Source organism: Mauremys reevesii, linkage group 1 (genome assembly GCF_016161935.1).
Source record: "Mauremys reevesii isolate NIE-2019 linkage group 1, ASM1616193v1, whole genome shotgun sequence".
Taxonomy (NCBI): domain Eukaryota; kingdom Metazoa; phylum Chordata; order Testudines; family Geoemydidae; genus Mauremys; species Mauremys reevesii.
This window is the reverse complement of record NC_052623.1, coordinates 6,205,375-6,217,478: the sequence shown is the minus strand read 5'-3', so window position 1 is coordinate 6,217,478 and position 12,104 is coordinate 6,205,375. Positions and strand designations below refer to the sequence as shown.

General features: G+C 50.9%; 1 protein-coding gene across 1 annotated transcript; it reads right to left on the bottom strand.

Annotated features, from left to right (window-relative positions):
* Nucleotides 1-6,547: 6,547 nt before the first annotated feature.
* On the bottom strand, nt 6,548-7,492 carry LOC120383561 (olfactory receptor 51I1-like). Its single transcript, XM_039501719.1, has one exon. The coding sequence runs from the start codon at nt 7,490-7,492 to the stop codon at nt 6,548-6,550; it is 945 nt and encodes a 314-aa protein (XP_039357653.1).
* Between the last annotated feature and the right edge of the window lie 4,612 nt (nt 7,493-12,104).

Below are 12,104 nucleotides of genomic sequence, written 5' to 3'. Positions count from 1 at the left end.
CAGCCTGCCTGGAGTATACGCCCCAGACTGCCAGGCACGGGAGAGTATTTATACTGTATCCTTGCGGCAGCTCCTTGGGGGTCACACAGTCCCCTGGGAACTCAAGTGGAGGCTGATGTCTGAACATGGGCTAATCAGGGAAAGGAGCCGTATAGAATAGCAAGAGCCCTGTGACTTTTGCTGCATGTATCCATTATCCCACATGAGAACAGCAGAAAATAAGAATAACGAGGAGTCCGAGGGCACCTTAAAGGCTAACAGATTTAGCAGATTCAAATCTGTTAGTCTTTAAGGTGCCCCCAGACTCCTCGTTGTTTTCGTGGCTACAGACTAACACAGCTCCCCCTCGGATAGACAATAAGAACAGCCACACTGAGTCAGACCGATTCCATCTAGCCCAGAATCCGGACTTGTGACAGTGGCCAGGGCCAGGTGCTTCAGAGGGAATGAACAGAACAGGGCAATGAGCAATTGATCCATCTCCTGTCGTCCACTCCCAGCTTCTGGCAAGCAGGGGCTTGGGACACTCAGAGCATGGTTTTGCATCCCTGCCCATCCTGGATAATAGCCATTGATGGACCTAACCTCCATGAATGTATCTAATGGTTTTTAGAGCCCTCTTCTAGCTTTGGCCTTCACAACATCCCCTGACAATGAGTTCCACAGGTTGTACATTGTGGAAGAAGAACTTCCTTATGCTTTTTTTAAACCTGCTGCCTATTAATTGAATTGGGTGACCCTGGTCTCTGTGTTAGGAGAAGGAGTAAATATCACTTCTGTATTTACTTTCCCCACACCAGTCATGATTTTATAGACCTCGATCATATCCCCGCCCCCCCAGTCGTCTCTTTTCTAGGCTGAAAAGTCCCAGTCTTGTTAGTCTCTCCTCATACGGAAGCTGTTCCATACCCCTCATCAGTTTTGTTGCCCTTCTTTGTGCCTTTTACAATTCTTATATATCTTTTTTGAGATGAGGCGACCAGAACTGCACGCAGCATTCAAGGTGTGAGTGTGCCAGGATCTATAGAGAGGCAATATGATATTTTCTGTCTGATATTTATCCCTTTCCTGATGGTTCCCAACATTCTGTTCTCTTTTTGACTGCCACGCACATTTTGGGATGTTTATCAACAAAGAATTTCATCTGCCATTGTGTTGCCCAGTCACCCGGTTTTGAGAAATCCCTTTGTAAGTCTTCATAGTCAGCTTTGGACTTAACTATCTTGAGTAATTTTGTATCATCTTCAAACTTTGCTATATCACTGTTTTCCCCTTCTTCCCAGATCATTTATGAATCTGTTGAATATTAGTGCTCCCAATACAGACCCCTGGGGGACCCCACTACCCCAGAACTTTGTCAGTCGCAGTGTTGACATCTCCTCCAGCTGCTCTCAGAGCTTGTGCGTTGGCTTCATGCTTCAGGAAACCCATTACGTTGAGCTGCTCCAGCTGCTGCTGGAATTGGGTTTCTGGAGTCTGGGGAAGCGGGGGGCTTGCTTGAGCAAAACCCTGGGTGATTTGCTCAACGTTACAGGGCTGGCACCCCGTCTTGGCCGATCCTGGGGCTGGGCTTGCATTCTCACGTGGCTCAGAACCAGTCCCGGTTACTGATCCGCCATCGGCCAGGCGTCCCGCTGCCCCTGAGCCAGGAGCGCTGCCTCGGGCGAACCTGAGCACTTCCAGCCCCAGGGTCTGGAAACCCTGCAGAATCTGAAACAGAGCCTTGGTGGCTCTCGGGTTTGCCATCACTAAAGGCATATCTGGGCTGTGCAGCAGCTGGAGGAGGGCTTGGAGCTCCCGCGCTACTTCTTGGTGGGGATGCAGGATACCAACGAACCGGGGGTTACTCAGCATGAAGTGCACGATGAATGTTCTGACCTTATCAGCTATTTGCTTGGGTCTGGATTCTGCAGTCCTTGCTCAGGCATAGCTTCCACTGACAGCAGGTCAATGCGAATCGGAACGGGGGGTGCTCTTTGGGGATGGGCTGGGTTTTCTTAACTTCGAGACACTATATATTAATTTGAGTAAATAAATGTAAGTCCCTGAGGATGTTTCATAGTTTCATAGATGTAGACCTGAACTTCTGCATGGCACAGGCCAGAGAACCTCACCCAGGTACCCAGGAAGGACCGAGGGGCCCCCAATGCCGGAGGCCCCTGCAGTGGCAGGGGATTGATCAGGTGAGACATGCCCCGGTGATCCCAGCAGGTGACCCACATCCCAGGCTGCAGAAGAAGGTAAAAAACTAGCAAGGTCCATTCCAGTTTGACCAGGGGGAAATTCCTTCCCTTTCCCAAATCCGGTGACCTTTTCGACCCTGAGCACGTGAGCCAGACCCACCAGCCAGGCCACTAGGAAGAGGATTCTCTGTTCCGCCTGAGAGCCCCGGTCCACTGGTCTAACCAGATGAAGCACATAACTTGCTCAAATTGTGCGCCATCAGGAGGGGAGGAGGCTCTCGCCCAGAGCAGGTGAAACATCCCCTTTGCATTAATAAACCCAGGAATGTCAACCTGGAATGTTTTTACCTCATTTAACATTAAATGAAACAAGAAAGTCGAAATGATTCATTTTGATACGTCTCCATTGGAAATGTCATCAAAATGGACACCGTCCTGTGGACCGTTTTGGTTCTGGAAATGGCATTTTCAGACAGGAAAAAGTTCCATGAGCAATGTCCCACCCGCTCTAGTGAATTGCCTTTCCCCAGCAAACTGCATCACCACTCGGCAGCGCTGTCCTCGCCTTCCCACTGCTCTTGCCAGTTCCTCAGTCCCAGCAACGGCAACTTTAACAGTGACTGCATAGGACCAGCCATACTGAATCAGACCTGTTCCATCCAGCCCAGTCTCCTGTCTTCAGACAGTGGCCAGAGCCAGGTGCCCCCCAGGGAATGAACAGAACAGGGAATCACCAAGTGATCCATCCCCTGTCGTCCATTCTCAGCTTCTGGCAAACAGAGGCTCGGGACACTGAAGGAACAGAAATGGACACCGTGGAGAGTAGGGACGACAAATACAATTTATGTCATGGGCCCATTGTATTGCAAAGTATTTCTGTCCATCTTCTCATTCCTCAAAGCTGTTTATCTGTTATTGAATATACATAGCCAAGCGAAGTGCGGTCACACATGCAAACCAATGCCAGGTCTCTGTTTATTTGTCTGTCTGTAACGCGATGACGTTTGAATGCTGCAGCCGATCAATTCCCAAATTTCAGGGAATGTTCTAGCCATCAGCGGGTGCAGCCCCGTGGATGTTGGTGACAATAAGCAAAGCAGGAAAGGAGAAAAGGGGAACACAAGGAGGAGTACTTGGCATCTGGTTAGTAGAACCAGCAGCTTCAGCCACCTCAGGAATTGACTCTAGACCAAAGCAGTGTTTGATGGGAGCAATACACACCTCCCAGCATAACAACTGCCCCCCGTCTCAGCTCGGGCCGTCCAAAGCACTTTCAAATGTCGCCCCTTTGGAAGACTTCTCTGAGAGACTGAGAGAAGAGAACTGAGAATGTGGGGGTTGGGGATTTGCATGAGTTCCCTTAAATAGGGGGTGTGTAGCAGGGTGAACCTCTGCTCCTGCCCTGCGGGGTTTAAAAAGTGGCCTGGCAGGGCTTGAGAGCGGTGGCTCTAAAAGCTGGGCTGATTAGGGAAGTGGCTGCAGCTGGGGCCACGCTCCAAACTTAACAGGGCCTTATAAGAAGGCCAGGGAAGCCAGAAGCCCAGACAGTCTCTCTCTGCCTTCAGAGAGAGAAGGGCCTGGCTGCAGGGAGCTTGAGACTGGATACCTGAGTGAAGCAGGGCTGGGAAAAGGCTGAGGAGCTGGGGAGCTCCAGCCTAGAAAGCCCCAGGCTGCGGCCTAGCACAAGGCCAACAGGTACTGGGGGTTGCAGAGGGCAGCCCAGGGGTAGGCCAAGGCAGCAGGTCCAAACCCTCCTTGCCAGTGATGAGTAGGCTGATGCTGCAGTCTGCCCCAGGGTGTGGGGCTAGACAATGACTGGCAGTAGCCATACACTGAGGCAAGGTGGGGATTGAGGGTGGGGGGGTTCCCTGAGAAGGGGAGATCCTGAGAGAAAGGGGGTACTGCCAGGGGGCAGCACCCCATGTGAAAGGGCACCGGGTCCAGGGAGGGACATGGGGGCCTGAAGACAGGCGGATCACCGGCCTGCAGAGGGCGCTCCAGCACTGGACAGAGCTAATTCCCAGAGTCACCAGCAGGAGGCGCCGTAGGGGTGAGTCCGGCCCGTCTACAGGGTGGCACATAGTGAGCTTGTGGGGTGCGACAGAAGGACACCTGGAGCCCCTGATGTGTGCAAGTTGTTCGATTTGCATATGCAAAAAAGTGTGTGGCCTCCTCCCAGTGACAACTATTGTTAATCTACTGCTTTGAGATAGTGCTGGGCCCCATCGCAAACAGGACAGACAGGCGGCCCCTGTTGCAGAACTTGGCTCGATTTACACCAGAAAGCTATAGATTTGAGAGGTGTGTTTCCTTCTACCTGTTTTACATTTTGTATTCAGGTCACACCGAGGAAGTTACGGGCACTGCTCACCCCCGCTGGAAGCCACAGTCCCTGCCTCAAAAGACTGATTGACTTTGATTGACTAACATCTGAGACTGTAATTTAAAAACATCAGACTGTTGTTCTCAAACTTTTGTTTTGTTTGTTTTCTTATCATGGAGGTTAAGTCCATTAATGGCTGTTAGCCAGGCTGGGTAAGGAATGGTGTCCCTAGACTCTGTTCGTCAGAGGATGGAGATGGATGGCAGGAGAGAGATCACTTGATCATTGCCTGTTAGGTTCACTCCCTCAGGGGCACCTGGCATTGGCCACTGTCGGCAGACAGGATACTGGGCTAGATGGACCTTTGGTCTGCCCCCGAACGGCCGTTCTTATGTTCTTATGTTTAGTACTGGTGACCCCTTTCACACAGCAAGCCTCTGCGTGCAGCCCCCCTTTATACATTAAAAACATGTTTTTTACATATGTAACCCTTCTGCCCCTCTGAGTTGGCAGCAACAAGGGCCGGGTTCAGTATCCAGGGGTTCTGTTTCAATAACACAATGCAAAACCGGCTCGATCCCCCACCCAGTGACCTGGGACAATTACCTACCACCCCCCCGGGTGCCTCTAGGAGGCAATACTTCCCCACTCGCAAGCACAGAGTCCGAGTGTAGCACAATCCTTTTAATAAAGGAGGGAAACAATGTGGCATCACATTGGAGAGACACTACAAACAGGACTATACACAAACCATAAGCAAAAAACCCACCCCAAGTACATTTGGCACTGTCCTTTCCCCCTTAGGGTCTTAAGTCCAATCACCCCAAAGTCCAACAACCCAAGAGTCTCTGTCTCTGGTCAGTGCCACCCCAGAGTTCAAAAGTTTATCTGCAGAGTTTTACCCCCCCAGCCTGGGTGGAAATGGGGGGGGGCACACTCAAGGTGCTAAGGGACACCTTACGTGGGCCAGGGCCGACTGCCCCGCTTCTCCGTGGAGTTCTGCTGTAGCCTTCACCACGACTGGCTCCACTCCACCTGCTGTGCCGCTCCTCCAGCCAACCCGTGAACCGCATCAGCCGTCCACGCAAACCGCTCCACACTGCTCACTGTTCCATGGGCTGCGCCAACGTGCTGCAGACTGCTCCGCTCTGCCAGCTGCTTAGCGATCGATCTTCAGGCTCCCCCACTCAGTGATCTCAGCTCAGTAAGCTTAGCTCTTTTAGTGATTTCAGCTCTTGTAGTAAAGGAGCCCCAGTGCCACCTTGGCCCAATGTGAATTCAGGTCAGCAGCCTCCAGATGGACTCCTAAAGGATTCAAAATTAGCTCTGCTCTTTAACAGTGGAGAGAGGAGGAAGTGCAATTGGTGTTCCAGGCCCTCAAAAGGGGCCCATACCATCAGGTACACACACCAGTCCCCTGCCTCTCTCCCTTCACTGGGTTTTGGAACCCATGTCCCTTGTCTAGCAAGTACTCTTTAATGTAGGTTGAGTCATTTCTGTCATAAAGCAGTCTCATAGTTCCTCATTCACATAATTAAGGTAACAGCCCCTTTTTTTCCTTCCTGCCCCAATAACAAAGAAATTGGGGATTCCACAGTGTGAAAATAACCTTCCCATGCTGCTGTGTGTTATGCTAAGTGGAGTGGGTTTACCAATGCAAATGCACATTCCTAAAATTCCTTTGCCCACTCCTCATAATGTACCACCAGATGTCAGGGTAGATCTCATCCTGACTCTGCTTACACATATTTAACACCATTATAAATGCTGGAGGCAAAGCGGGGTTTGGGGTGGAGGCTGACAGTTCACGACCCCCTGTAATAGCCCCATGACCCCCTGAGGGGTCCCAACCCCTACTTTGAGAACCCCTGACATAAGAGGAGATAACAGAATCTTTTGCAGGCAACTGCCTATGCACAGTTTGAATTGTTCTAGTATTTTATCGTTGGAGATGTTTGAATGTCCTCTGAGAAGATACAACGTTCAGTCAGCAAGCTATTCAAAACTTGTCCAACGAAACCATATCTGACACAACTCCCATTCAGAGTAGGTCTCTGGCGAATATTCGGGAGATCCCCTTGCGAATCTCCTTTGTCTTCACGCTGTAAACAATTGGGTTTAACACAGGGGGGACAAAGAGGTAGGCATAGGACATAAGAATATGAACAACTCGAGGGGCATTTCCTCCAAACCTGTGCATAACGGAGACTGCAACTATTGGGACATAAAAGAGTAGGACAGCACAGATGTGCGAGGCGCAGGTGTTTAGGGCCGTGAGGCGCTGTTCATGGGATGCAATATTAAAAACAGTCCTTAGAATCTTAACATAAGATAGGATGATGAACGCCGAGTCTAAGCCATAAGTGAAGAGAACGGCAAACAATCCGTAGATGTTATTGACGGTTGTGTCCGCACACGCCAGTCTCATCATGTCTGAGTGCAAGCAGTAGGCGTGGGAGAGGACATTGCCTTTGCAGATCGGCAGCCGTTTAATCAGAAAGGGGAAAGGGAGGAGCATGCTGGTACTTTTAATCACAAGGGCCAGCCCGATCCTCACAATCCTGGGGTTGGTCAAGATGGCCGCATAGCGCAGCGGGTCACAGATGGCGACAAAGCGATCGAATGACATGGCCAGTAAAATCCCCGACTCCATGAAGGAAAAGGAGTGAATGAAAAACATCTGGGCCAGGCAGGCGTCGAACGCGACGTCTGTGACATCGAAGCAGAAGATGCTGAGCACCGTGGGCAGGGTCGACAGAGACATACCGAGGTCATTGAGCGACAACATGCAAAGGAACAAATACATGGGCTGGTGGAGACGCCGGTCTGCCCAGATAACGCAGAGAACAGTGCAATTCCCTACCATGGCGGTGATGTAGACCACCCAGAAAGGGATCGAGATCCAGTGGCGAGCAGCTTCCTGGCCTGGGAACCCGGTCAGTTGGAATGTGGCAGGATGGAAGCTGGTGCTATTGAAATCCACCATGATGAGCAGTCGCTGTTCTGGTCAGCTCCAACCCCCTGTGTAAATGCAAAATGAACCTGAGAGTTACCTCGAGACCAGGTGACCGGGAAGGGACCTGCAGTTCAGCATTGACTTGCAGAATCCCAATGCACAAGGGCTCTGTCCTGCAAGCCTGGGGCTGCTCTCCCCAGTGAAATCAGTGAGGAGTTGTTCTGAATCAAGCCTGAAGAGCCAGGCTCCAAGAATTCATTTCCTGCCCGAGCTCGTTAGAGGGAACCAAGAGATTCTGCTCCCACAGCTCAGCAACGTTCCTCAGGGAGGAGGTTGATGGATTTGCCCCCTCGCTAGTCACATTCAGAGTAGAAGTAAGGTGCACGTCGTTAACAGCAAGGGAAATGAGCCCTTCGCAAGGGCAGCTGTGAATGCCCCAGCACTGGCAGCTGAGACGGCTCTAGTTCACACAGGAATGAATTCAGGGCAGGCCTCTGGCCTGTGCGATGCAGTTGATCAGAGTGGTCCCTTCTGGTCTTAAATCTCTGAAGCTCTGCCAGCCTGGAGTGATGCACCTGGCTCCTCTCCACCACCCGTCACTCCCCTGCCGCCCTCCCCCATACAGCAGCGGGAAGGCTGGAGACCTGCCCGCCGGCTCTGACTCTGGCACAGTGCGAAGTGTGGCAAGCCCCATGACCCCTCAGTGCGTCTGCGCCCTGCCTCCCAGCTGGGCGGTGGGTCTTCCCGCCTCGGACAGGGATGCTGCTAAAAGCAGAATCGGGACCTGCGTTTAACTGTGCTCTGCATTACGCCATACGCTCGCCAGCCCTCTTAGCCTCTTTGAAGGCTGGGAAAGGACAGATTTATTCTTGCTCATGAATGTTAATGATTCCACAGCCGCAGGTGCACATCAGCGCTTGGCAAATGATTAAAGGGACAGGCCCCAGCTATGAGAACTCACAGGCTGCAGGCTGGCCCCCGTCCTGCCCTACACAGCGGCTGTGCAATGCTGTGGAGCTCAGTAGGGCGGGACAGCCTCTAAACCTGGGCAGGATTTGTCCCTAAGGCTATGTCTCTGCTGCAAGCCAGGGGGGCGATTCCACTGCTCATGGTCCCCCGCCCGTGCTAGCTTCCATCCCGCTGGAGCCTGGGGCCAGCGACACAGGCAGGGCTGAGCTGTGCCGAGGAAAAACTGACCTGCAACCGTGTGTGTGTGTCTGGGTGTGAGATTGTGTGTCTGTCTCTCTGTGTGTCTGTCTGTTTGTGTGTCTGTCCATGTGAGTGTGTGTGTCTCTGTGGGTGTCTGTCTGTCTGTGTTTGTGTGAATGTATCTGTCTGTCTCTGTGGTGAGTGTATGTGTGTCTTTGTGCGTGTGTGTATGTGAGAGAGAGAGATATTGTGTGTGAGTGCGTCTGTGTGTGAGTGTATGCATCTGTGTGTATGAGTGTGTGTGTGTGTGTGTGTCTGTGTGTGAAATATGCTGAAATGTTCTCGTTAAGGATTGAGGAAACCAAGTCAGGCCAGAAGGCAGAGGTGCCGGGCTGGGGTTTAGCGAGGGATTAGTGAGAAGATCTTGATGAGATTTGACATTCCTGCAATGTCCCGGTGCATCGCAGAGCCACCCAGCTCCTGCACGTCCCCCCCAGAGGAAGAGGAACATTGGCCAGAGGCAATGGGGCAAATCCCTCCTCTTATGATAGAGCCCAGGGACAATGAACTCTCACGCAGAGCTGAGGAGATCTCAGGCTTTAAACTCCTCTAAAAAATCCACCCTGCCCCTTCCCGAGCTGCCTGCTGTTCTGTCTCAGCGCGACGAGGGGCTTTGCTGACTGTGCTGCGTTTGATCCCATCTGTCCAGGAGGAAAATTGTCCAGAGCCGACTAACAAGGAAGGGGCAGAATTTCAAAAGCAGAGATGAGAGTTAGGTACCTAAGTTATCTCCTGCTAAATGGTGAAATCAATTTTAAAAGTGTCCTAATTATAAACTTTTTAAAGCTTTATTTGACTCATATCTCCCTGTAAAACTCAAAATAGAGGGTGTCAGGTAATCAACCCCCTTCTCTCAACTGCAGCTGACTCACCAGGGTGGACATGACGAAAATCTTCACCATGGAGGAAAAAAGCCTCTGGACCCAGCCTGCCTGGAGTATACGCCCCAGACTGCCAGGCACGGGAGAGTATTTATACTGTATCCTTGCGGCAGCTCCTTGGGGGTCACACAGTCCCCTGGGAACTCAAGCGGAGGCTGATGTCTGAACATGGGCTAATCAGGGAAAGGAGCCGTATAGAGTAGCAAGAGCCCTGTGACTTTTGCTGCTTGTATCCATTATCCCACATGAGAACAGCAGAAAATAAGAATAATGAAGTGTCCAGGGGCACCTTAAAGACTAACAGATTTAGCAGATTCAAATCTGTTAGTCTTGAAGGTGCCCCCGGACTCCTCGTTGTTTTCGTGGCTACAGACTAACACGGCTCCCCCTCGGATAGACAATAAGAACAGCCACATTGAGTCAGACCGATTCCATCTAGCCCAGAATCCGGACTTGTGACAGTGGCCAGGGCCCAGGTGCTTCAGAGGGAGTGCCTATTAATTGAATTGGGTGACCCTGGTCTGTGTGTTATGAGAAGGAGTAAATAACACTTCCATATTTACTTTCCCCACACCAGTCATGATTTTATAGACCTCGATCATATCCTCCTCCCTCCACCCTTACTCCTCTCTTTTTCAGGCTGAAAAGTCCCAGTCTTTTTAGTCTCTCCTCATACGGAAGCTGTTCCATACCCCTCATCATTTTTGTTGCCCTTCTATGGACAATTCTAATATATCTTTTATTGAGACGAGGCGACCAGAACTGCAGGCAGCATTCAAGGTGTGAGAGTGCCCTGATCTATTGAGAGGCACTATGATATTTTCTGCTTTATTATCTACCCCTTCCCTAATGATTCCCCAACATTCTTTTCACTTTTTTGACAGTCGCTGCACATTGAGGGGATGTTTTCAGAGAACTCTCCACAATGACTCCAAGATCGCTCTCTTGAATGGTAACAGCTAATTTAGACCCCATCATTTTATACGTACAGTTGAGATTATGTTTTCCAATGTGCATTATTTTGCATTTATCAACACTGAATTTCATCTGCCATTGTGTTGCCCAGTCACTCAGTTTTGAGACATCCTTTTGTAAGTCTTCACAGTCAGCTTTGCTCTTAACTATCTTGAGTAATTTTGTATCATCCACAAACTTTGCCATATCACTGTTTTCCCCTTTTTTCCATATCACTTATGAATCTGTTGAACAGTAGTTGTCCCAATACAGACCCCTGGGGAACCCCACTATTTACCCCTCTCCCTTCTGAAAACTGACCATTTATTCCTACCTTTTGTTTTCTGTTTCCTTTAACCAGTTACTGATCCATGAGAGGACCTTCCTTCTTGGACCTTGCTTCTTATCTCATGACAGCTTACTTTGCTTAAGAGCGTTTGATGAAGGACCTTGTCACAGGCTTTCTGAAAGGCCAAGGCCAATATATCCACTGGATCACCCTTGCCCACATGTGTGTTGATGCCCTCAAAGAATTCTAGTAGATTGGTGAGGGTGAGGCTTGATTTCCCTGTACAAAAAGCGTGTTGACACTTCCCCAACAAAGCATGTTCATCTGTGTGTCTGAGAATTGTGTTCTTATTATGGTTTCAACCAATTTTTCCAGTACTGAAGTTAGCCTTAAGAGCCTGTAATTCCCAGAATCGCTTCTGAAGCCTTCTTTGAAAAATTGGCATCACACTAGCTAGCCTCCAGTCATTTGGTACAGAAGCTGATTTAAATGATAGGCTACAGACTACAGTTATCCCATGTGACCTGTGACCCCAGATCTACTCTCTAGAGAGACACAGTTACCCTGGATCACACCCAGTACAACATGGCTGGCACCCACATGGACCATTGGATACTCAGTGAGCGTAAAGGGCAGGGGATCCCACGGGTGTCCTAGAGACAAGACAGATGTGGATGAGCACAAGGCCTTGCGGACCACGGGTCACAGAGGGGGGAGTACAAGTCTGGCTCTCTGGATGGAAGGAAGCCATGAATAGGAACAGCCCTACACATGCACACACACAAGGGACACAAGGCAGGTGGAAACAGGATTGGCCCTGGAGTGCCTTGTGGATGTGTGGCAGAGGTGAATCGGAGAGGCCCCCATGGAGCATCTTAGGCCCCCTGCATGTGTGTGTGAGAGCGGCCTTGTGGAGTACCTGGATCTGGGGCACTGTGGCATGGGGGTGGCCCCTCTATAGCCCTTTCCAAAGCCCACCTTTGAGAACAAGTGTGAGAATTTGGCTGTCTGGATGCACTGCATGTGAGAATGGGTCCCTCACCCCAGCACCTGATGCCTGGTGCACGGGACTAGAAACAGCCCGGCTCTGCAGCCCTTTGTGTGCACAGCTTCCAAACCCCATTGTAAGATGAGGGTGTAGACGTGCGGACTCACCCCTGCGGCGCCTCCTGCTGGTCTCTCAGGGAATTAGCTTGATTTCCAGCCCAGAGCGCCCTCTGCAGGCCAGTGATCCACTACCGCTTGGTCCCCATGTCCTTCCCTGGACTCCAGTGCCCTGTTGTCTGGGGTGCTGCCCCCCTGGCAGTAC

Excerpts from the sequence above, each read along its gene's own strand:
- LOC120383561 (XM_039501719.1), bottom strand. The coding sequence starts at position 7,492 with ATGGTGGATTTCAATAGCACCAGCTTCCATCCTGCCACATTCCAACTG.